General features: G+C 33.9%; 5 protein-coding genes across 7 annotated transcripts in view; 1 reads left to right on the top strand and 4 right to left on the bottom strand.

The window, feature by feature from the left end:
* Positions 1-25493, top strand: part of LOC135836621 (uncharacterized) — a 30452-nt gene that overhangs the window by 1418 nt on the left and 3541 nt on the right. The window contains exons 2-3 of one of the 2 annotated variants that reach the window (XM_065351569.1): positions 25000-25184; positions 25277-25346. The gene's annotated coding sequence lies outside the window, so the exon portion shown is untranslated. Of the gene's footprint in view, positions 1-24363; positions 25185-25276; positions 25347-25493 lie in introns of those variants that run through there. The other variant, XM_065351568.1, reaches the window with a different exon arrangement.
* Positions 19-3579, bottom strand: LOC135836624 (farnesoate epoxidase-like). Its single transcript, XM_065351573.1, has 9 exons — positions 3294-3579; positions 2869-3105; positions 2609-2760; positions 2204-2431; positions 2010-2130; positions 1693-1873; positions 1471-1588; positions 1272-1404; positions 19-286 (listed from the first exon to the last, which is right to left on the bottom strand). The coding sequence occupies exons 1-9, from the start codon at positions 3394-3396 to the stop codon at positions 111-113; spliced, it is 1449 nt and encodes a 482-aa protein (XP_065207645.1). The 5' UTR covers positions 3397-3579; the 3' UTR covers positions 19-110.
* LOC135836625 (farnesoate epoxidase-like) lies at positions 3848-7187 on the bottom strand. Its single transcript, XM_065351574.1, has 9 exons — positions 6811-7187; positions 6409-6645; positions 6152-6303; positions 5826-6053; positions 5626-5746; positions 4742-4922; positions 4532-4649; positions 4298-4430; positions 3848-4163 (listed from the first exon to the last, which is right to left on the bottom strand). Exons 1-9 carry the CDS (start codon positions 6899-6901, stop codon positions 3976-3978), a joined length of 1449 nt encoding a protein of 482 aa, XP_065207646.1. The 5' UTR covers positions 6902-7187; the 3' UTR covers positions 3848-3975.
* On the bottom strand, positions 7341-8683 carry Hsc20 (iron-sulfur cluster co-chaperone protein HscB-like protein, mitochondrial). Its single transcript, XM_065351575.1, has 3 exons — positions 8041-8683; positions 7697-7953; positions 7341-7632 (listed from the first exon to the last, which is right to left on the bottom strand). The coding sequence occupies exons 1-3, from the start codon at positions 8449-8451 to the stop codon at positions 7500-7502; spliced, it is 801 nt and encodes a 266-aa protein (XP_065207647.1). The 5' UTR covers positions 8452-8683; the 3' UTR covers positions 7341-7499.
* On the bottom strand, positions 9273-16018 carry LOC135836620 (uncharacterized). Of its 2 annotated transcripts, none has more exons than XM_065351566.1 (4): positions 15175-16018; positions 14023-14174; positions 13777-13897; positions 9273-13140 (listed from the first exon to the last, which is right to left on the bottom strand). In XM_065351566.1, the coding sequence occupies exon 4, from the start codon at positions 13041-13043 to the stop codon at positions 9657-9659; it is 3387 nt and encodes a 1128-aa protein (XP_065207638.1). In that variant the 5' UTR covers positions 13044-13140; positions 13777-13897; positions 14023-14174; positions 15175-16018; the 3' UTR covers positions 9273-9656. The 2 variants fall into 2 exon arrangements, with proteins under 2 accessions (XP_065207638.1, XP_065207639.1); XM_065351567.1 differs by having other exon boundaries at positions 15199-16018.

The raw sequence follows: 25493 nt of genomic DNA, 5'->3' as shown, positions 1-25493 counted from the left end.
AGAAAAATGTCATTCAAATTTTCAGAATAATTAAATTTAATTCAAAAACTAAATCATGGTTGATTTAACGAGACACATATTCATTTATATATACAGTTGTAAGTTACACCTTATCGTTTTGTAATAATGAGTTTAAATGGTTTAGGTCCATTTGTGAATCCCAATATTGGATCAGTTGATGGTTTATAATTATCTGGTAACTTGATTGAAAACCGTTGAAAAAAGTATGACAGATACAAAAACATAAAGTTCCTCGAAAACACTTCTCCAATACATGATCGTTTACCTGAAATATTAGATACATTAACTTTAATGAAATATAAGAGTATTTTGAGATAAGATAAGTAGGTACACATTAACGAGAGAACTTTCATATGTACAACCTTTCAACACCGATTGAGTTGAAATTGAGCTCACTAAAAAAAATCTTGTCAGAACTCAAAACCAAATTCTGAGCTGCCGAAATTGATTTTTAGATTTTTGACGAATTTCTGAATTCGACGGAAATGGTTTATTAGTAAGTAGATATAGGTAATAATTAATTTTCTAAACAAAAAGAGCAAATATAGAATGAAAATCTTACATAAAATCTTTTCATGGCCAAAAGTCGACCTTCTCGAATCAACTGCAAGCATTTCCGAACCGATCTAGAACCTGCAGCAAAAGTTGACTTTTCTCCAGTAACCTTAAATTGTTCCAGGAAGCGTTGCAAGCAACTTCGGCAGCTGAAACTTTAATGTTGTCTCGAGTTCGACATTTTGAATCGATTAGGGCAGGAAAATCGCAAATCGGAGATGTTCAAAGGTGCATTTATTTCAAGTTGAAAATCTCAAATTTTGACAAAAAAATCCAGATTCACCTGGGGCGGTTTGATGTTGCTGGAAAAAAGTCAATTTTTGCTGGAAGCTTCAGATCTGCTCAAAAATGGATGAATTTTATTCAGGCGGTCGACATTAGGACAGAATTGATTTTCAAATTCGTATTTCTATGTTTTCTCTAAATTAATGTACCAATACGTTATAGGTATATGCTATTTCTACCATCTTTAAAAATTTGTCAAAAAACGAAAAATTAATTTGGCAGTTTAAAATTTGATCTTGCGGTCTGGATGACTTGTTCCTTCAGTTGGCTAAATTTCAGCTTAATCAAAGTTGACGTGTAGACGTGTTGTAAATATTCCCTCGTAAGAAAAAAATAAAATATTGACACAGATTAAAAATTAAAATCGTCTCTACTACACATTTTCATATAGGTACCGATTTTTTCCTTACCTAAACCGAAATTTAATATTTTTTTCTTCAAGCCGTCATTTCCTAAGAATCTTTCAGGCGAGAATTCTTCAGGATTTTGCCATAATTCAGGATCATGCATGGCATATTTTAAAGCGAAATTTATCAGCGTATCCTGCAAACAGAGTATCATGAAAGTAGAGCAAAATTTAATATTTTTCTAAAAAATAAAATCTATTACTTTTTCAAAAAAATATTCTCTAAATTGGGTATCCTTTGTAACTCTGTGTATCACTCCAACAGGTGCTATCGGGTCGATTCGCATTCCTTCATGAATTACAGCTTCAAGGTAAGGCATACTGACAAAATATTAAATTAAATATTTCACAAACATCAAAAACAAGTTTCTTTTTAGGAAAAATAACCTAGGTACTGTTTATATGGGTAATATAAATGGATTTACTTTGTTTTGTCGTTCAATGTGGGATATCGATCTGGACCTATTATTTGATCTATTTCTTCGTGTAATTTAAGCTGAATACGCTGATTCAGGGCAACGTACAATAAAGTGAATTGTATTGTTTTACCTACTGATTCGTTTCCTGCTTGTATCAGATCTATACCGCAAGATAGAAATTCTGCGTCTGGAAAGTAAATTTGAATTAGGTACCTACGTAATTTAGCCTCAATAAAAATAAACGTTTTGCAAAAAAAAAAAACAAAAAACAATTAGATACATAATGTAGGTGTAGGTACTTGAAATTTTTGAAGAAGTCTTACCACTGAAATTCATAATTTTTCCATGCAACTGAATTTCTTTTACGCTTTCATTTATAAATGCATCAGCATAATCTCTTATATCTTGGGGATCGAAAGTTTTCCTATGTTCTTCCAACCTGGCCTAAAATTAAGAACATTGCAATGTATCATTAAACGTCCTAATTTCATTAGGTAGGTAATATTGAAATCTTGACCTTTAAAAATTCTTGAATGGCTAGCGTAGCATCAACTTGAAGGTGGTTTTGAAAAAACCCACTAAGAACTGGATACACTAACTCTATGCCTGTAAGACGTCCTGCTATGAACGCTTTTTCAGTCTTTTCTTGCATATCGTCGATCTGAGCTTCGTGATCTTTTCGATATACTCCAGTCATTATCCTGAGGATCACATTTAAGGGACTTTTCATGAAAGCTCCATTAATCTGCGGATTGAAAAAAAAAACAATATTTCATGAGTGCATTTTTAAAAAAAGTTAGTGTTCTCGAATGCCTTGATAATAGGCTGTGTTTTCTTTTTCTTACGTAGATTTATGTATCTTCTCAAAATTACTAAATAGGTAGTGTGAAAAATTGCTGAGTACATAAATAAGGCTACTTACGATATGAATTTCACCACTTCGAATGTTATTCAACTCTTCCAGCAATTCATCGTGCAAAATAGTTTCCAATTCTTTTGTAAAAACCGTTCCAAAATATCGTAAAGCGAAACGTCTCACTTCGGACCACGTTTCGTCTTCTGCGAAAAAAAATCCTACGAAAGAACCACACGTACATTATCATAATTTTTCAAGTTGAAAAACAAGTGCACATGAAATGTTTCGTACAAGCAAACAATTTTTCAAGTTTAAAATGCACCTACCTAGAGGTTTGTTTAGAGTTCTTTGCATTAAATATTTTGTGATATATCTGCCTTGAAAATTCGGATGCTTCAAACCCTCGATAATTTCTTGGCTTCCACAAAAAAATACCAACTTTTCTTGGTACAATTTATGTCCAACTAAATTACCGTATTTCTTTCTCCATTCTGGTATCAATTTTTCTGATCCTTTGGCAGGTAAAATCCAACTGGTTCCAATGAAAGGAAGAAATGTGGGTCCTTGAAAAAAAATCACTTCGTAATTATGCATGGGTAATGATAAAGCAAAGTTATTTCACAAAGTTTTAATATTTACTAAAAAAATCAGTGTGCCTACCTTTTTTCAAAAAAAGGTAGATACCTACATAATTGTATTAAATAGGCGTTCACATTAATAAAATAGGTAACAATAATTCAGATTTTCTTACCATTTGGGAAATTTTTCGGTCTTTTACAATCTTTGATACAATAAAGCAAAAATATCACCAACAAGGCGACTAAAAAAATATTAGCATCAATTTCAAAAAACATATTGATACCTAACTCAAGTTACATATCATTTTATTCGAGTAGGTACGCGTATGATTCAATATTGAAATTTGCTGTAAAACAACGTAAATTCAAACGATAATACGAGTAAGTATTCGAATTATTACCAAGGGCTTAAGAAGCATAAAATTCTTTCAGTTCAAAAGTTCGCTGATAAATGAAATTGGTTTCATCATTCCGCATAGAAAAGACGTAGCGCCAATATTATACCTAATTGATTCCACTTTTTTAAAAAAAGAGATGATTTGATTAGAAATGAAGTCATTTTGATTTATATTGCAGAACATTTTCTTATCTTGTAGATAGTAAACAGGTACCTCGCGTTAATTATAGATTTTTATAGACATTGATTGTGTGAAACTGAAAGTGAAATCAACAAAATAATACCTATTGAGGTTATGCTTCTTTTCTTAGCCTAATAAGAATATGGCCATTACAAAAATTTGAAAATTTTATTCATTCATTTTTTAAAACCAGCATATTGAAATCGAAATTATTTAGATAGCTATTTTACTCGACAATCACAGGCATGCTTGCTCAATGAGGTACTTATTTGTGTACTCAAATACGTTTCTCTCGTCTTGTAATAATAAGTTCGAAAGGTTTAGGTCCATTCGTAAATCCCAATAATGGCTCAGTAGATGGTTTATAATCATCCGGTAACTTGATCGAAAATCTTTGAAAGAAATACGCCAGGTACAAGAACATGAAATTTTTCGAAAGCACTTCTCCAATACACAATCGTTTACCTGAAGCACAATCACATCAAACTTTATTTAGGAACGATACATTTCCAAAAAGATGAGAAGACACTCAAAATTTTTTTTAGTGATTTCAAATTAGGTAGTCTTCATCGATTTCTTGAATATATTTTTTCTCTTACCTAAACCAAAAGTTAATATTTTCTTCTTCAAATGTTCATTTCCCAGAAACCTTTCAGGTAAGAATTCGTCAGGGTTTTGCCATATTTCAGGGTCACGCATGACATATTTCAAAGCAAAGAATATCAACGTATTCTGTAAGTATAAATAATACACAGTGGATTAAAAAGTATAAGTACGCGCCATACAAAATGTAACAAAATTAATTTCATTTACGAGAGAAATTAAGTATTTACTTTTTCCAAAAAATATTCTTTAAACTGGGTGTCCTCGGTAACTCTGTGTACCATGCCAAGGGGGGCTGTCGGATCTATTCGTAGTCCTTCGTAAATAGTGGCTTCGAGGTAAGGCATACTGATTAAAACCACAATAAAATATCATTTCAATCATGATAATACTGCATTTTATAATTACCTACATATTTAACATGATGAAAATTGATTTACTTTCTTCTTTCGTATAATGTTGGATATCGGTCTGAGCCTATCACTCGATCTATTTCTTCATGTAATTTAAACTGAACACGTTGATTCAAGGTGATGTGCAATAAAATGAATCTTAGTGTTTTACTCGGCGATTCATTTCCTGCTTGTACCAAATCTACACCACATGATAGAAATTCGTCGTCTAGAGAAAAAATGCAGTGGTCAAACACGATAAAAAATAGCTCACCTAAAATAACATATCTCTGTAAAATCAGATGCAGTTATCCACATCATCAGAGATGTTTCGAGAAATGTTGGTCAAAATTGAACTGCTGATAGTTCTCAAGTAGAAGAAAAAATAAGATCATCAAGATTAGTTGCCTATTCTATAAATTGAAGGAGTTACCTGTGTGAATCAACAAATTTAAAAAAAAAATGATGAACACCACGAAGTGTTTTTTTCTGTGTGATTTGTTAAGTAGGTGCGAAAGCACGAGCACCCAACACTTCAATTTTATAAAAGATGAGCAACTTGTTATTTTTATAATTAATCCACTCAAAAGTAATTCAGTCATGAATGATTTTCAAACTTCATCAATTTTTCAAAATTGGTGGGTGTACCTATTTCGGATTTTTGAATGTCAAATTTTTTTCCAAGCCAATCTTATGATTCGGTCCTTAAATCATTATATGTAATATTGATTAATTTTAATGGAGAAATTAAATTATACACACAAAAATTGGATGGTAAAAACCAATATAAAAACGGTAATTGTTTTCACGTTTTTTAGCAATGTGTGGTTGCACATGAAACGTAAAATTTAGGTCACGAAATTCACATAAATTTTATTAGTTTCCAAAATGATGATTTAATAATAAATTGTAATAAATATACCAAATCTTACCAGTGAAATTAATGACCTTCCCATGCAATTGAACCTCTTTCGCACTTTCATTTATAAACGCATCAGCATAATCTTTGATGTCTAGAGGGTCGAAAATTTTTTTATGTTCTTCCAATCTATCCTAAAATTAAAAATTATAAATTAAAAACAATAATGTAACTTCATTGAGCACAATTGGATGAAAAATTTCTTCAATCAACCTTTAGAAATTTCTGAGCTGCAACTACAGCATCAACAATAATGTGATTGTGAAATAGTCCTTTAAAAAATGGGTAAACTAATTCGATGCCCGTAAGACGTCCTACTATGAACGCTTTTTGAGTCTTTTTTTGAATATCGTCAATTTGAGCTGCGTGATCTTTTCGACGCGTTCCAGTAATCATTCTGAGGATCAAATTTAAGGGAACTTTCATGAAATTTCCATCAATCTGTCAAAAAGAAAAAACAACATCAAATATTTGCAGTGTTTTATAAAAATAGGTATAATAAAATGTGAAAAATTCCTGTCGATTGACAAAATACTTACATTATAAATTTCTCCGCTTCGAATGGTACTAAATTCTTCCAACAATTCATCATGCAGAATAGTCTCCAATTCTGTCGTTACAACTGTTCCAAGAAATCGTAAAGTGAAACGTCTCACTTCGGACCAAGTTTCATCATCGGCGAAAAAAATTCCTAAAATAGAACTATGCATTACATGATACGAGTAAGTATTTCAAAATAAGACGACGAATATCATACCTAGTTGATAGTTTCTCAAGTCCAAGTAAGTATACTCACCTAATGGTTTATTAAGGGTTCTTTGCATTAAAAATTTTGATTTATATCTGCCTTGGAAATTTGGATGCTTCAAACCTTCGACAATTTCATGGCTTCCACAAAACACGACCAACTTCTCGTATCCTAATTTATGTCCAACTAAATTACCATATTTTTTCTTCCATTTTGGTATCGAATACTCCATACCTTTGGCAGGTAAACTCCAAATGGATCCAATAAAAGGTAGAAATACGGGCCCTGAAAAAATTGCACATCATGTAGTACTAGGTATTGGTACTGAAAAGTTCATTGACAGATTAATGAATAATGAATAAATGTACTGGTAAGTTTTACGCAAAAAGAGTAACATAAATGCATTATAGGAGCTCTCAGCAATGAAATAATATTATTGTGCACTCTTACCATTCGGAAAACGTTTAGGTCTCGTACTTTCTTTGACGCAATAAAGCAAAAAAATCACTAATAATATTACGATGAAAATATAACCATCCATTTCAAAAAACAAAATGCTATAGATAGGAAGAAGTTACTTTGCAATAGTAAAACAGTACTGACATTTTTTTTACCGAAAAGTGTGAATTTAAACGATAATTTTTAATAATTATCGACTTACAAGGATCACCTTATCGGCTCAAGTGTTCACCGATATAAAATTAGTTTCGTCATTCTAAAAAAAGCATCACTAGTAGATTTCATTTTTTTTTTTTTTTTTTTTTTGAACAAAACAATACATCACTTAATTAAAAATGAACTAATTTCGACTCAAATTGCACAAAATTGTCTTATCTCAAAGAGAAAATAGCAAGTAGGTAAGTAATGCTAATTATGAACTTGTTTGTTTTAGATCACCAAAAATGACACTAAGATAATAAGACTTGAATTTGAAATTTACCAACTACTCGACGAGTAATCAAAATTTTCTAAATATCGACTCAAACATAGATATATGTATATTTACAATAATTTTTAAACTCATAACAAATTAACCGTTATTTTCGCGCACGTAGTGCTTCATGTGACCAAATCGACTATTATAAATTACATATATTAAATTAAACATCACAGCTGAAATATCTCTCCGACATTATCCACTAGTCCGATGGTATCCCTAAATTCTGCTTCTTGACTTTCAATTTCTGCCAAACATTGGTGTAATATTTCATTTTATTCAATAATATTCTGGCTTTTTCGATATCATTTTGGTCAAAGGCTTCGGAAATTTCTCTAAAAATTCAATAATGTCAGTCAGACGAAAATAATACACTGAAAGCAGTGACCGCAGGCTTACTTCGTTAAATCTGAGATAATTTGGTTCAATTTCGCAGTTATTTTCGAAGCTTCTCTTGCATCATCCATTGAATCGATATCATCGTTCCAGTCTAGGATTTCAATTAAAAGCTGACTATCATTTGACGAAGTACCCTCTTCGTTGATAGGTGAACCTTTCATTTTCAAAATGTATAAACCTCGTTGTAAAGGATTTGATAACGTCGCATAAGCTTTGTTAATCAGCGAAGAATACTTCTCCGATATTTCTTTTTCTTTCTGTAACGAACAAAATATAAATGAGTAATATTTTCATCATGATATATGGTACTGAACTGAAATACGTAAATTAGTCATAACAATTACCTCACTTTTGTTCGAATGTTTATCAGGATGAAATGCAATCTGCAATTTATGGTACTTCGAAATTAGATTTGGACTGTCAATGTTATACGATAACTGTAGACCGAATAAATCGAAGTAATTCTGCTTAAAATCAGGTTCTTGGAGAACATTACAATTCTCACAGTAGAAGTTATCTGAATTTTCTATTCCACATTTCCAACAAGATACTTCGCGGATTGAATAAGTCAAGTAAAACGGATACTGTGGAGCATTTTTTGTACATCGATCGACAGTCTTGAATCTTTGAAACCAATGAAATGATTTGTTCAGTTTACCTCGGTGTAAGACTACTTTTCGAATTGAATACGTCGAGTGAAAAGGAGATGCAAAATTCTTCAAGCAATATTCAATAGTTCTTATTCCTTGGAACATATTCAAGCGATTTTTCAAATCACCTTCACGTGAGATTTCTTCAAAATACTGCAGAATATACTAAACGTAATAATAGTTTGACTAAATTCGAAAATTCATTAAAAAATTGTCGATCACTTTCCAAAATTTCGAAAATTCCAGTGTTTACCGGTAGTGATAATTTCGAAGCTGATAAGAACCCGTCCCTCTCGTCCCTCTTACTACGGCACCAAGCTTGTGACGTCACTGGGAAGAAGCTCACCTTTGACCTTGGTGTTGGTGGTTGGTGAAATGAAAATTAAAAATTGCAGTGCTCAGTAAAATTCAATTTCAATTTTGAAAAATTGAAATTAGGTACTCGAAGCACATAATGTTTTAAAAAACCGAAATGTTAGAAAATTTCAAAATTTAAAATTTCGCTAAAGGTTCCAAAACTGCTCAAAATCATTTGAATTGAAACAGTTTCCAATCGATTTGGCGGGTCCAAAATGGCTATATCTCAAATTTCAGATTTCTAAGTCAATTTGATAAAATTTTGAATTTTTCCTATTTTTTAGCCTGATTTTTGATTTTTATTTAAGAATTGAAAAAATTTATTTTAAATTCACTTCAGAACTTGAAATTTTGGTTCGTGAGGTTTATTATTTCGCATGCTTCTTCGGTCCAGCTTTGTCCGGTTTAAAAATCATCACGCAAGTTAGGATACCCATCTCATGAGTCAAAAAATTCATTATTCAAAAACAGAAGTTGATTTTCTCTTGAAATAAATTAGGTATCGTACAATTTTCATATTTTCAACATCAACAGTGAAAAATTTCTTCCATCTAAAACAAAACGAATGATTCCAATTTTAATCGATTTATTGAAAATAACATCTGGCAAATGCAAATGCAAATAAAATAAACAACAAAAAAAAACACATAACAAAATGAACATTTGAAAAATAAGAAAATAGTACTCGTAAGTTATAAAATTTACATCCTTACAACTAGGTACACTATAAAATTATAAAAATAAACACAGGCGATCAAAAACAATTCGAACAGAACATAAAAGATTCTTCATTTTTATACATTTAAAATGGGTTTGATATTTCAATTTTAATTTAACCCGCCCACGTTTAATTAATCGAACAATAAATTTTTTAGCTCGTCGAAATTCATTAATAGGTATTTCACTTATAAAAGACATTCATACTGTTGGCGATTTCTAGAGGTTGGAATTCGTCAACTGTTAACAACTTGTTTTCGTTCAACTAAAAGATCGAGGAACTCCCGAGCACCTTGAAAATCGCCGATGTTCCATTTTGACAGAGCGTTCAGAGTGCCTGCAATTTCCACAGAATCGAATTCGTCGACGACTAAATTTCCACATCTTATCAGCTCCACGATGAACTCTTTAGACTCTTTGAATTCGTCGATGTTCCATTTAGACAGGGCATTTAGACTAATAGCGATGTTATGAGAATTAAACTTGTCGACCGTTGAATGCCCTCGCTTTACTAATCGAACGATAAATTTTCTGGTTCCTCGAAATTCATTAGTATTCCACTTTGACAACGCATTCAGACTGTTGGCGATTTCTTGAGGTTGGAATTCGTCAACTGTTGAACAACCTCGTTCGCTTAATAGATCAATGAATTCTCTAGTTCCGAAAAAATCGCCGATGTTCCATTTTGACAGACCATTTAGAGTGCCTGCAACTTGCACAGGAGTGAATTCGTTGACGAGTATATTTCCGCACTTTATTAGCTCCACGATGAACTTTTTCGATCCTTTGAATTCATTGATATTCCATTTAGACAGTGCATTTAAACTATTAGCGATGCTTTGAGAATTGAAGTTATCGACTGTTGAATGCCCTCGCTTTATTAATCGCAAAACAAATTCGCTAGTTCCTTGGAATTCATTAATATTCCATTTCGACAAGGCATTCAGACTGTTGGCGATTTCTTGAGGCTGGAATTCGTCAACTGTTGAACATCCTCGTTCACTTAATAGATCAATGAACTCTTCAGCAACTTGAAAATCGACGATGTTCCATTTCGACAGAGCATTCAGAGTGCCGGCAATTTCCACAGAATTGAATTCGTCGACGAGTAAATGTCCGCGTCTTATTAGCTCCACAATGAACTCGTTTGATCCATTGAATTTGTCGATATTCCATTTGGAAACGGCATTTAAACAATTAGCGATGTTTTGAGAGCTGAACTTGTCGACTGTTGAATGCCCTTGCTTTATTAATCGAATGATAAATTCCTTAGCTCCTTCCGATATATCGATTTTTAACTTGGATAAGGCGTTTAAAGTAGCAGCAACAGCATGAGGATTAAATCCGCCAGTTATACAACTTCCTCGATTAATCAACTTCACGATGAATTCTTCAGATCCTTCGAAATCATTGATATCCCATTTAGAGAGAGCGTTTAAACAATTCGATGTTTCTTGAGCATCAAACCAATCAATTATTGAATTTCCACGTTTCACGAGCTGCATAATGAACTCCCGGCTTCCTTCGAATTCGTCTATGCTCCATTTAGACAACGCATTCAAACTGTTGGCAATATTCTGAGAATCGAATCTACCCACTGTCGAGCTTCCTCGTTGTATCAACTTGACTATGAATTCCCTAGCTCCGGGTAATTCGTTTATTTTCCATTTAGAAAGAGCATTCAGACTCGTAGCTATATCTAGAGGTATAGATTCATTGCTCGTTGTAATACCTTTTTTGCATAACTGAATAACGAAATCTTTAGATCCTCGAAGCTCGTTGATGTTCCATTTGGAAAGCGCGTTTAAACAATTTGAGATTTCTTGACAGTCGAATTCAAAAACCGTAGAGCTGCCTAGTTTCAATAACTGAACGATGAATTCAGTAGTTCCAGGTAACTCGTCTATTTTCCACTTTGACAGCGCGTTCAAGCTGTTGGCTATCTCTTGAGAACGACATCCACTCATTGTTGCGCTACCTCGTTGAACTAAATTGGCAATGAACTCCTCGGATCCTTGAAACTCTTCGATATTCCATTTCGAAAGAGCGTTCAAGCTGTTGGCAATTTCTTGAAAATTGAATCCATAGATTGTAGAACTCCCTCGTTTAATTAGTTGATTGATGAATTTTTTAGCACCTTCGAAATCGTCGACGTTCCATTTAGAAAAGGCGTTTAAAGCACTGGAAACTTCTTGCGAGTTGAACATATCGACTATTAAATTTCCGCATTCTACCAACTCGACGATAAATTTGCGAATTCCTTGTATTTCATCGATATTCCATTTGGACACAGCGTTTAAACTATTGGAAACTTCTTGAGCATTAAATCCTTTGGATGTAGCACTTCCACGTTTAACTAACTGAGATATGAATTCTTTGGAGCCCGGTAATTCGTTGATATTCCATTTCGACAAAGCGTTCAAACAATTGGAAATGCCTTGACAGTTGAATTGGTCGATAATCGCATTTCCTCGTTTGATCAGCAGAACGATGAATCCAGTGGCTTCTTGAAAATCATTAATGTTCCACTTAGATAAGGCGTTTAGACCGTTGGCGATTTCTACAGAATTAAATTTATTAGCGAGTGAAATTCCTTTTACAAGTACTTGAGTGATAAACTCTTTAGATCCTTGTAATTCTTCGTTGTGCCATTTGGACATAGCTTTCAAGGTTTTCATGACTCCCATACAAATGTGTTTTTCATCTTCCATATTATGCTGCGTCGAAGCGGATCTACTGGCCTCTATACACCCTTGTTTCATCAATTTAACAACGAATTCGCTGGCTCCTTCCAACTCATTCTTGTTCCATTTAGACAAAGCATTCAAGCTGTTGGTTACAGCCTGAGAATTGAATTGATCGACTGTTTTGTTACTAGGATCCAGTAAACTGTTTCCTTGATTGATTAGTTTAACGATGACAGACTTGAACAGCTGGACTTCGGTTACTTCTTTACCATACACTTGAACGGTAGCATTCCAGATATCTTTTTTAAATACATTCCAACCGGACAGTGCGTTCAAGGTATTTGCGATTTGCCACGGTTTTAATTTATAAAAAGGTTGACGATTCATGTCAAATAATCGATTCGCTTCAAATACTATTTTAATAATCAGTTCTTTGAAGTTTTCCTGATCTTTTTTACTCCATTTCTTATCAAAAACGTGAAATTTTGATAAAGTATTCAAAGTACCGCAGACAATATTGGCATCGAGTTTGCCCAAAGAATCGTAACGCTTTGTCCATTCTTCAATCAGAGTGCTTATCTCATCCAACTTATCTCTGTTTGTGGAAGACAACTTTTTTGAAAAATCGTAGTGTTTTTCATAAGTAGAAAATAGTTTCGTTTCGCTATTTGCGTGATTGTGTCGCGATTTCTGAGAAAAATCGGGGCGGGTTGGAAAACTGAAAGATACTGGTTTTAAAATATCATTACGAGTACGAAGCATCTGCTTTGAAACATCGGAATGATCTCGCAAGCTGCCACCTTTTTGCACGTAAGAAATGTTTTTAGAGAACTCAACGTGACTTCGTAAATTGGGCAGTGTTTTTGTGACTCTATCGCTATATATAAAATATAATTTCTTCGAGAAATGAGTACGACCTCCTAAGATAGAAAACATCTTGAAACCCGAATGATGCAGCTGCTTTCAACGAAAAAAATCCAACGAAGTACTGCTTAAAGATCAGAACTTTGAGAAACGCTGCGTGAAATTATTCCTGAAACAGATACAGATATTTTATTGTATTTGTAATTCGTATTGAATTTTTTAAAAAATGAAAAATTTAGGAAGACGGGCGAATTATTTTGAAAAATTAATGATTCACCATCGAGTTGAAATATTTACAGATTTTCGGCATTACTCGATTAAAATAATTGATAATTCGTTGAAATCATATCAAACGAGGAGCTTGGTATCAAAGTTAAACAAACGCCATGAAGTTAGTTTTGAGAAAATTGAGGTTTTTAATCATGTACAAAAATATTCAATGCTGAATTTTCTACCCTACTGCATGTACAATGTGGTTGAAGATAGGTAGTGACTCTTATAGAATTTTTAACGTTTTTTTCGTTTCCGGGGTCCGTTACTTACAAAATAGTTCGTTAAAGGGTAAAAAACACGTTCGAAGTTTTGCCTCTAAAACTTTGAATGTGTTTTTTACCTTCTTATGAACTATTTTGTAAGGAACGGACCTCGAAAATGAAAAGAGCGTTAAAAATTCTATAAGAATTAATACGTAAGTTTATTTTTGTGGAAGTGGCATTTGTCTAACTTGATACCAAGCTCCTCAACCTAATCCATCACAAATTTCGAAAAGATATTTTCGCAATTTTAAACGTAATTAATTTCTTACTTTAATGAGCCATTAACATCCGAAATACCATCTTTATCGAACTGTTTACGAAATCGTAACGGAATCCAACGAAAGAAATTATCATTCAGGAAAGATAGAATTTCAACGTCTGTGTTTTACGCTGAAAATATCACAAATCATTAACATTTTGAACAATAACACACAAATGAATATTTCGAACCGAGTACTATGAAACAAATAAGAATAGACTAGTAAGAGAATACTCAAATACAAAAATTAACTCACAAACTTTATTTCGAACAATTCATTCAGTTGCTAAGATGCAAATTATTGCAGTTTGACTTGTTTGGAGGAGAAAACTTCACTCATCAGGTAAAATGCAAGATCATTAAATCCTACCAAGCGTCCAAAGCTGCATTACAGTTTTTAATACTTATCTGTCAACAGAAAATCAATACAAACATTACTCAAAATAAATATGTGAATCTTAAAGAAGATTGAAATCATAGTACAATGATCAATCGAAGAAAACTAAGGTGAATAAGTTACAGATACAAAAGAATCTCAAATTTATCCCACATAGGTACAAATTATTTCATCAGCTTCTACTTTTTCTTCACTACAGTGGGAGCGTTAAATGAATATCAAATTCTCACGTTAAATTTTGCATTTAAAGTGGGACCTCCTTTTCACATCAAACTAGGATCTTTGATAATGTTAACAATTAAACCTTTCAGTATAAAGTGGGATCTCTAAAATTCAATGATAGAACCGAAAATGAAATTGAAATCGAAAATAAGTCGTAATTTTCTATTTTGAAACAGTTTTGATCGTTTTCTAGCCCTTCTCAAGATCCAAGCATTCTTATCACGTCATCATGCAGTCCGAAATGCAGGTAATACATGAAAAAGCCCCACCAAAAATTTTTGAATTGATTAACTTGGTCGATTAAAGCGTAAAATACCTTTGTAACAAAAGTTACTAAGCATTAATGTAAAAAATATTTCACATTGAGCTTCATTTCTTGGAAAATAATGTATTATTTTAAAATGTTTGCATACAGAACCCGAGATAATTTGTGGATTTCCTACACTGCTACTGGGTGATGGAGAGGAAAGCTCGATTTTGAGGGCTAATGTGGGGAACCCTCAAAAAAAAGATTGGCTGCATCGCAAATGAGTGTGAATCTATGGATCCCACTTTAAATAGAATTTTATTTTTGTAAAAAGATCCCACTTTATGAACAAAATTTTCATCTAAAGTGGGATCTGGATCCCACTGTAGTGAGAACTAGGCTCCCACTTTGTTCAAAGATCCCACTTTAAATGCAATGTGCTACAGATACTTTTTTCACCCCAACAATTCAAAACTTTTGCCGAGAATGAAGTAATGATAGAGTAAATCTGATCTTCTAATAATGTTTTTTGTTGTACTTACGAATTATACGCTAGAAATTAGTACCTTTGATACAGGATTTACGTAAAAATTGGTACTGTCTATGCCGGTACTGAACAACCTTGACGAATTTATAACCGAAGTCTGACTTTGACGAGTGACTTTGACGAGCTGGAATCCCTACTGGGTATTTCACGAAATGTTCATTTAGTTAAATAAAAAATTGGACTGAAGTTTAAAACTACGTACTGAACAGCAATTTAATAATCTCAGCTTTGAGTCAAAATTCCATCAAAATTCTAAATTAAAATTATTCAAAAATTGCGAAAAATTGTTATCAGTTATCAGTTATCACCACGTTTTTTGTTGTGCAACAGAGGGGGGTATATACGTTCGTGGATCTTTTCTTCGATAGTACGATTTATAGAAACGATATTAAATACAACGCACGTTCATTTTATCGATTTATTTATATAATAAACGCCATAATATAGACGTAAAACGAACTTACAAACTAAAAGAAACGAGACGAAAACGTCTGCCATGAACGATAAAATACGAATACTCGAACATCCTACTTTTACAACATAGAAATAATCGAGTACAACTATTTTCACAACGAACGATATATATAATGATGCTCAAAACGACTCTTATTCCAACATTCCTCCTTCGTTTTGACACATCTTGAAAAGAGCGATTAAAAAAATAAAAAAAGTTAATATTAAGTAACAACTAAGTTACAAAAACGTCTTAAAACTAACAGAGCGAAACTTACAAAATAAAAGTTTGATTTCTAAAATAACAAAGAACGATGAACGATTAAATGAACGATGAGCGATAAACAAAAATCATAGAACGATGCACGATTTAAAATTAAAAATAGCACGACTGCTTCGAGAATAAAAAAAATAGAAAAATAAAGTATAAACTTAAAATTAAAAAATGCGTGAGATCACGCCACAAATGAAAAACTTACATATCGGGAAGTAAGCATAACTTACGTTGTTGATGAGTCGGAGGTTGGCGAAATGCCGAAAGAGCACTTTGTGCTTGTTGATGTGCTATTTGAGCACTAGCAGAAGTCGGAATTTGCACACTCTGCGGAGCTGGGCCTGGACTTTCAGGATAAGTACGACAATTCGGACCATCGTGTCCGTACTTGTGGCATTTGTTACACTTCGGACGATTTTCGGGAAATTTCTGACAATTTCGGCCAATGTGACCTGGCGATTTGCATCGGTAGCAGAACGGCGAATTCTGATGATGAGTCACAAGAGCGGTAGGCGACGGGATCACGTTTTCTTTCGGTTTTTCTTCCTTCTCAGGAGGAACGGAAACGGTTGATTTCGGTTCGATGGCGGATAACTCTTGAATAACGACTTCGCACGCTTTATTTACAGTTACTTTGGTCGCTTGAACTTCGGAGTACAAAAGAGCGTTAACAGAAGCACGAGCGGATGCGTATTTCTTCGGAATGCCATTCAATAACCAAGCGATTTGTTCTTCGGGGAGAATCGAACTGCCGGCTGGTAAACTAGCGTTGAGTTCGTTGACGGTGAACGCAATTTCTTCAACGTATTTCTTCGCGTCATTATTGAATAGTTCGAGGGACATATTCATCAATTTCACACGTAGAGCGACTCGTTTAACGGACGTTGTTGCTGAATAAATCGATTGCAACTTTGTAACTACTCCATAAGGTTCGGTTTCATCGATCACATGTCTCAATGGTTCGTCTCCGATCAAATTCACAACGATTTCCATCGCTTTTCGTTTATTGGTATCGGATGCATCGTTACCTACGATGGTATTTTCAAGCTTACAAGCTCTTAATCGATTGTAGAGACGAAAACGCCATTCCATAAAGTTGTTTCCATGAAACACGAGGTGCGATGGTGGATTGTATTGATTCATCTTGAGATCGGATGTTCGGAACAATAAAGATGACGAATAAAACAGTACGAACTGCGATTACGAACGATTATAACGATAATGTACGATTATTAAAACGAAATATAAATTACCATGAGGAACGTTACTTTGAAAACCACGCTCTGCTACCATGTTGTGCAACAGAGGGGGGTATATACGTTCGTGGATCTTTTCTTCGATAGTACGATTTATAGAAACGATATTAAATACAACGCACGTTCATTTTATCGATTTATTTATATAATAAACGCCATAATATAGACGTAAAACGAACTTACAAACTAAAAGAAACGAGACGAAAACGTCTGCCATGAACGATAAAATACGAATACTCGAACATCCTACTTTTACAACATAGAAATAATCGAGTACAACTATTTTCACAACGAACGATATATATAATGATGCTCAAAACGACTCTTATTCCAACATTCCTCCTTCGTTTTGACGCATCTTGAAAAGAGCGATTAAAAAAATAAAAAAAGTTAATATTAAGTAACAACTAAGTTACAAAAATGTCTTAAAACTAACAGAGCGAAACTTACAAAATAAAAGTTTGATTTCTAAAATAACAAAGAACGATGAACGATTAAATGAACGATGAGCGATAAACAAAAATCATAGAACGATGCACGATTTAAAATTAAAAATAGCACGACTGCTTCGAGAATAAAAAAAATAGAAAAATAAAGTATAAACTTAAAATTAAAAAATGCGTGAGATCACGCCACAAATGAAAAACTTACATATCGGGAAGTAAGCATAACTTATGTTGTTGATGAGTCGGAGGTTGGCGAAATGCCGAAAGAGCACTTTGTGCTTGTTGATGTGCTATTTGAGCACTAGCAGAAGTCGGAATTTGCACACTCTGCGGAGCTGGGCCTGGACTTTCAGGATAAGTACGACAATTCGGACCATCGTGTCCGTACTTGTGGCATTTGTTACACTTCGGACGATTTTCGGGAAATTTCTGACAATTTCGGCCAATGTGACCTGGCGATTTGCATCGGTAGCAGAACGGCGAATTCTGATGATGAGTCACAAGAGCGGTAGGCGACGGGATCACGTTTTCTTTCGGTTTTTCTTCCTTCTCAGGAGGAACGGAAACGGTTGATTTCGGTTCGATGGCGGATAACTCTTGAATAACGACTTCGCACGCTTTATTTACAGTTACTTTGGTCGCTTGAACTTCGGAGTACAAAAGAGCGTTAACAGAAGCACGAGCGGATGCGTATTTCTTCGGAATGCCATTCAATAACCAAGCGATTTGTTCTTCGGGGAGAATCGAACTGCCGGCTGGTAAACTAGCGTTGAGTTCGTTGACGGTGAACGCAATTTCTTCAACGTATTTCTTCGCGTCATTATTGAATAGTTCGAGGGACATATTCATCAATTTCACACGTAGAGCGACTCGTTTAACGGACGTTGTTGCTGAATAAATCGATTGCAACTTTGTAACTACTCCATAAGGTTCGGTTTCATCGATCACATGTCTCAATGGTTCGTCTCCGATCAAATTCACAACGATTTCCATCGCTTTTCGTTTATTGGTATCGGATGCATCGTTACCTACGATGGTATTTTCAAGCTTACAAGCTCTTAATCGATTGTAGAGACGAAAACGCCATTCCATAAAGTTGTTTCCATGAAACACGAGGTGCGATGGTGGATTGTATTGATTCATCTTGAGATCGGATGTTCGGAACAATAAAGATGACGAATAAAACAGTACGAACTGCGATTACGAACGATTATAACGATAATGTACGATTATTAAAACGAAATATAAATTACCATGAGGAACGTTACTTTGAAAACCACGCTCTGCTACCATGTTGTGCAACAGAGGGGGGTATATACGTTCGTGGATCTTTTCTTCGATAGTACGATTTATAGAAACGATATTAAATACAACGCACGTTCATTTTATCGATTTATTTATATAATAAACGCCATAATATAGACGTAAAACGAACTTACAAACTAAAAGAAACGAGACGAAAACGTCTGCCATGAACGATAAAATACGAATACTCGAACATCCTACTTTTACAACATAGAAATAATCGAGTACAACTATTTTCACAACGAACGATATATATAATGATGCTCAAAACGACTCTTATTCCAACATTTTTCAAACTAGTTTTAGTACTTTTATGAGTCTTACAAGTGGACGTGGAGCAAGAATTTCGGTGTTTACCAGATTACCACGGAGGGGAAGGGGAGGGATCAAGTTCTTATCACATCACTAGAATATGCGCTAGTGATGGCAACGATCGATAGTTTTCACTATCGATAGTGTTTTCGAGTGAAAATTTCAATAGTTTTTACTATCGATAGTTTTTTCGGTAGTAACAAAAACTATTGATACTATCGATAGTTTTTTCGATAGTTTTCAATTTTTATTAAAAACTGATAATGGATGTGATTTCACGAGTTTGGAGGTTCATTATTACGTTTTTTATCTGAAAAAATCAAGGGACATCATTTTGAGAGAGAAAAAAAGAAACAATACTTTTTTTTATTGAAAAAATGAACAATAGCGATCCTTTTTTACAAAAATTTGGTTAAAAATTCAATAAAACATTGGATTTTCGATAGTTCGATAGCATCCAGAAACTATCGATAGTTTTTTCAATACTTTTAAAAAAAACTATCGGTCAAACTATCGATAGTTAAAAAAAACTATCGATACTATTGAAAAACTATCGATAGTTTGCCATCACTAATATGCGCAGTTTCGACGATTTTCTATCAAAAAAACCCTGGGTACATTAGTGTATATAAACTGGGACCATCGGCCAAAGTGGAACCTATGTATCACTAAAGTGGAACCGGATCCTACTTCATGTGCAAATTTTATGCATGAACTGGAACCTTCCTTACACAAAAATTATCTGATTGAAGTGGGATCCTACGATTCACTTTCTTGGGTTGATCATAGCCCGAGAACACTTCATTATTCATTAATTGTGTAATCGCGCGATAATTAATTAACTAGAAATAAATTCATCAACATAATATCATTTGTTTCTTACTTCATCATAGATGATAGATGTTGGGTGTCTTATAAATATTTTTTCAGTTGAGTATACAGTTCAGATATGGTTCAGAATTCAGATCATCTTCTGTTTACATCAGTGTTGCAAGAGTGGTGGTTTCAGCACTACTCTCACTCCTTACTCACTCCAAAGGAAATGTCAACACTCTTACTCCACTCCTACTCCACTCCTTACTCCCATTGTTTTTCATTATTTTTCAGGAATTTTGACTCTACAGATATTGAGTGATTGATTATATCCATAAATTAAAGGTGTAAGATGGTAAAAGTATATCAATAATTGATAAAATAGTATCATTGATGATAATAATGAGAAAAACATTAAAATAAACAACTGAAAAAATTGAAAATACTGAAAATACGTGAGTAACAGCAACATTTTGATGTAATTTAGTCACAAAATTAGGGGAAAAAAGAGGAGTAAGGAGTTTTGATTTGACAACACTCCAACTCCACTCCTACTCCTTTCAAAAATTCTCACTCCTTGCACTCCTTACTCCTACTCTTACTCCACTCTTGCAACACTGGTTTACATATTTACATTCGATGCCATTGACTATATAGATATACTACGTATATGGACTGCTGATTCTTATCAATTTAACGTTGGTTATATGGAGAAATCGTGTAAGCCAGATTTTCAAAGTCCACTCAATGAAACGCGGTGTTCGTTGCCTGAAAACGTTGCTCATTGGCTCTCACAGTACGGAACCTTGGATGCGCGCGTCACCTCGCGTCATCCTCGCATACAATTGCATGTAATCTTCGACTAGAACCGTCGATTTTGTTGCGTGGACTTTTATGTTTACATTTTACACTTTGATAAGGGTTAGCAGTCCATATACGTAGTATATCTATATAGTCAAAGTTCGATGCAGGGCGAGCTTGATCACGGCGGCACTACAATGCCTCCTTCACCAATCACCAGTACCAAGCAGGGCTGTTAGACACGAAACGTAAACATATCGTTTCGTTTCGGTTGAGCTCTTTGAACCAAACTGTTTCGTTATACCGTTTCGTTTCGTTCCATAAAAGTGGTATCATTTCGTTTCGTGCCGTTTCGTGTCGTTTCGTTTCGTTTCCTTTCAGCCAAAAAAGTGAGAAAAGCGGACATTTTCATTAATAAATGAAGAAGAGAACCCCTCTAGAGGCTCTAAATGGATGAAATTTGAGTGAATTTGACAACATTTGGCCGAAATTTACAAAAAAACTTGCAATGAAAAATCAAAAATTGAAGAAATAGAAATGATTCGTTTCGTTATAACGTTTCGTTTCGTGTAATTTTTTTGATTCGTTTCGTTTTGTGTCTCGTTTCGTGTCCAGAGGGAAAATTTTCCGTTTCGTTTCATGTCTTTCGTTTCGTTTCGTTTTGTATTAACAGCCCTGGTACCAAGTATACTCAAATTCAGACATGTTTTCTCTACAGAAATTCTCAAAGTGAACTAAATTGATGAAAATTGAAAATTTGGATAATGGATAATCACAATCAGGATTTTTAATTTGCAATTTTGGTAGGAGGGCAACCACTGTCAGTATAGATAAAGAAAAAAGCTCAAAAATTTGGATATCATATGATAACCTACCACTCAAATTCACCAAGGAACTTTCATTACCCACAAAGGAAATTTTTTATCACCTGAATTTTCAATATTTGGGGTAATCATGATTATTCATCAGAAATTTTAGTAGGGATAAATTTTCATTGCTCTGATCTATGCAAAAAATTTTCTCAAATTCACATTCCATTAAACATACCAAGTTTACTCAAATTCAGACATGTTTTCTCTACAGAAATTCTCAAAGTGAACTAAATTGATGAAAATTGAAAATTTGGATAATGGATAATCACAATCAGGATTTTTAATTTGCAATTTTGGTAGGAGGGCAACCACTGTCAGTATAGATAAAGAAAAAAGCTCAAAAATTTGGATATCATATGATAACCTACCACTCAAATTCACCAAGGACTTTCATTACCCACAAAGGAAATTTTTTATCACCTGAATTTTCAATATTTGGGGTAATCATGATTATTCATCAGAAATTTTAGTAGGGATAAATTTTCATTGCTCTGATCTATGCAAAAATTTTTCTCAAATTCACATTCCATTAAACATACCAAGTTTACTCAAATTCAGACATGTTTACCCAACAGAAATTCTCAAAGTGAACTATTAAATCAACGAAAATTTGGATAATCAGAATTTTTAATTTGCAATTTTGGTAGGAGGGCAACCACTGTGAGTATAGATGAAGAAAAAAGCTCAAAAATTTGGATATCATATGATAACCTACCACTCAAATTCACCATGGACTTTCATTACCCACAAAGGAAATTTTTTATCACCTGAATTTCCAATATTTGGTGTTATCATGATCATTCATCAGAAATTTTAGTAGGGATCATCGGATCAATTTTCAATTTTCATTGCTCTGATCCGTGCAAAAAATTTTCTCAAATTCACATTCCATTAGTCCTACCAAGTTTACTCAAATTCAGACATCTTTACCCAACAGAAATTCTCAAAGTGAACTAAATCGTTGAAAATTTGGGTAATCAGGATTTTTAATTTGCAATTTTGGTAGGAGGGCAACCACCAGTACCGGTGCCAGGATTTTTCCTTGGAGGGGGATAATTGGGTCAGAACCAAACAATTTTGCCGTCTCATTTTTTTGGGTGGGGGGGGGGGTAAAATTAGGCTTTTTGGAGAGCAGAAATCAAATAAATACAGTGGCATAGTCAGAATTTCCTCAAGGAGGAGGCAAAACCAGATTTTTAGGCATGGAAAATCGAAATAGGAGTCATTTTCTGGAAACCTATCGTGATGTGTGGATGATTATAATGAAAATGAAGGTAAAATTACTGCTCGAGCGAAGCGAGAGCGAAAATTATCAGAAAAAATGGGTCCAAACAACAACAAAAAGCGTTCATTTTTGCATGTTTTCTTTCAAATTTTCGTTCGCAAGGGAGGACAATAGCCCCCTTCACTTCCTGGCCACGCCACTGAATAAATATGTCGTTTATTTATTTAATTTTTAAAAAGGAGGGACCTCAGTGACTGAAATTTGCCTGCAAAGTATTATTCAAAGTAAATCGTGTACGAATGTATACCTATAATGTGGGCTTGAGAAGAAAAAAAAGGCCTCTTCTTCTCAAAAAATATGGCCAATATGGGAAAAAATGAACATCGGTTTGTAATCGGCATCCATCTCAGTGAAACAAGAGCGCAAAAATGCTAGGAAAATTCCCACTTTATAGCATCAAAATTTTTTCCAAAAAAACTGGCCTCTTGGGGGGGGGATTATCACCCAAATCCCCCCCCCTTAAAACCGGCACTGGCAACCACTGTGAGTATAGATGAAGAAAAAAGCTCAAAAATTTGGATATCATATGATAACCTACCACTCAAATTCACCATGGACTTTCATTACCCACAAAGGAAATTTTTTATCACCTGAATTTCCAATATTTGGTGTTATCATGATCATTCATCAGAAATTTTAGTAGGGATCATCGCCATCATCGGATCAATTTTCAATTTTCATTGCTCTGATCCATGCAAAAAATTTTCTCAAATTCACATTCCATTAGTCCTACCAAGTTTACTCAAATTCAGACATCGTTACCCAACAGAAATTCTCAAAGTGAACTAAATCAACGAAAATTTGGATATCATATGATATGATAACCTACCACTCAAATTCACCATGGACTTTCATTACCCATAAAGGAAATTTTTTATCATCTGAATTTTCAATATTTGGGGTTATCATGATTATTCATCACAAATTTTGGTAGGGATCATCGGATCAATTTTCATTGATGCTCTGATCTATGCAAAAATTTTTCTCAAATTCACATTCCATTAGTCCTACCAAGTTAACTCAAATGAAGAGCTCATTGCAAAAGTAGCCCTTGTCACATGAACCTATGCAATCTTTAAAGCTCTCCCTTGAGCGTACTCAGTATCATGAATGTAAACTCTATAAAGCAATTCCTCTCAGGGCTACTCAGGGTAGACCAACTCGACGGTCATTTCATCATTACAACATGATCTCCGCAGTTGGCAATAGGTGCAATCGAGTGAAAAGGGTCTAAAAGTTCATGTGACAAGGGCTACTTTTGCAATGAGCTCCTCAAATTCAGACATGTTTACCCAACAGAAATTCTCAAAGTGAACTAAATCAACGAAAATTTGGGTAATCAGAATTTTTAATTTGCAATTTTGGTAGGAGGGCAACCACTGTCAGTATATAGATGAAGAAAAAAGCTCAAAAATTTGGATATCATATGATAACCTACCACTCAAATTCATCATGGACTTTCATACCCACAAAGGAAATTTTTTATCACCTGAATTTTCAATATTTGGGGTTATCATGACTACTTATGCTCGGTGAACTGGTGAAGTATCCAGATTTAATGACTTATATTATTATGATTATCAGAGGTTCTATCGAACTAATGCATTGATAAACTATAAACTAATAAATGGTAATGGGTTGAGTTGAAAAAAAAGGCAAATCAGAGGGCTGGATTGATTAGGCTTGTGTTAGTTGTGTTGCACCTTCAGTTGAAGATTCAATTTATGCAAGCTCAGTTCTGTTCATCAATGTGAACATTTTCTTTCTGGTAATGAAAAGGTTCCACTTCATATGAAAATTTACATAGATAAAAATGTTATAGGGTTTCAGTTTAATCACAAACTGGGGTTCCACTTCACATACAAAAGTTTCTTTCCTCACAATGTTTTCATTACAGGATCCCTCTTCATGTTGAAAAAAAAGAAAAACAAAATTCAAATTATTGAAATTATATTTGTATAGCTTCATACTTTTGCTAATTAGATCAATTTGATCAATTACAGTGAAGCTTTGAAGCTTTTGACGCTGCCCGACGCTTCAATATTCAAGCTTATTCATCAGCAGTAGCAATACAACTTTATGCCGGTGCGGGTAATGAACTAACCTTGATTCATGAAAACTATCATAGTTATACCAATTACCAACTCAGTTGCTCATTTTTAGTGAAATGTTCGAAAATTATTAAAGAGTAAGTATTGTTCGAGTGACATTTACTTTGTTTACGTAGATACATGTATTATTACTTCGATAACTAATTGAGTGATTGCTATCCTACGATAGGTCATTGTTACAATGAAAAACCATCTGTCAAGAAATCAAGATATTTAGTGCTGTGAAAAAATTCAAATTGGTGAGTAGAATTCCACAATGACGATCATTTCTATCGACGCAGTTCAGTGTGTTGTTTTTTATAATGTTCAGAACTTCAGATTTTAATAAATTTACTACAAACGTAGTCACTTTTCAAGGTATCAAGTGCCAATTATTTAAAATAAAT

The sequence above is a fragment of the Planococcus citri genome, chromosome 2, assembly GCF_950023065.1.
Source record: "Planococcus citri chromosome 2, ihPlaCitr1.1, whole genome shotgun sequence".
NCBI classification, from domain to species: Eukaryota; Metazoa; Arthropoda; class Insecta; order Hemiptera; family Pseudococcidae; genus Planococcus; species Planococcus citri.
The sequence above is the reverse complement of the archived record's forward strand: the minus strand, read 5'-3'. Positions and strand labels throughout refer to the sequence as shown.

Excerpts from the sequence above, each read along its gene's own strand:
- LOC135836624 (XM_065351573.1), bottom strand. The coding sequence starts at position 3,396 with ATGTTTTTTGAAATTGATGCTAATATTTTTTTAGTCGCCTTGTTGGTG. Across the intron at positions 3,106-3,293 it reads ACCGAAAAATTTCCCAAATG|GACCCACATTTCTTCCTTTC; the intron begins GTAAGAAAATCT and ends TTTTTTTTCAAG. Across the intron at positions 2,131-2,203 it reads CCATTCAAGAATTTTTAAAG|GCCAGGTTGGAAGAACATAG; the intron begins GTCAAGATTTCA and ends TCTTAATTTTAG.
- LOC135836625 (XM_065351574.1), bottom strand. The coding sequence starts at position 6,901 with ATGGATGGTTATATTTTCATCGTAATATTATTAGTGATTTTTTTGCTT. Across the intron at positions 6,646-6,810 it reads ACCTAAACGTTTTCCGAATG|GGCCCGTATTTCTACCTTTT; the intron begins GTAAGAGTGCAC and ends CAATTTTTTCAG. Across the intron at positions 4,164-4,297 it reads AATATTAACTTTTGGTTTAG|GTAAACGATTGTGTATTGGA; the intron begins GTAAGAGAAAAA and ends ATTGTGCTTCAG.
- Hsc20 (XM_065351575.1), bottom strand. The coding sequence starts at position 8,451 with ATGTTCCAAGGAATAAGAACTATTGAATATTGCTTGAAGAATTTTGCA. Across the intron at positions 7,954-8,040 it reads AACATTCGAACAAAAGTGAG|AAAGAAAAAGAAATATCGGA; the intron begins GTAATTGTTATG and ends TGTTCGTTACAG. Across the intron at positions 7,633-7,696 it reads ATTATCTCAGATTTAACGAA|AGAAATTTCCGAAGCCTTTG; the intron begins GTAAGCCTGCGG and ends TTGAATTTTTAG.
- LOC135836620 (XM_065351566.1), bottom strand. The coding sequence starts at position 13,043 with ATGTTTTCTATCTTAGGAGGTCGTACTCATTTCTCGAAGAAATTATAT.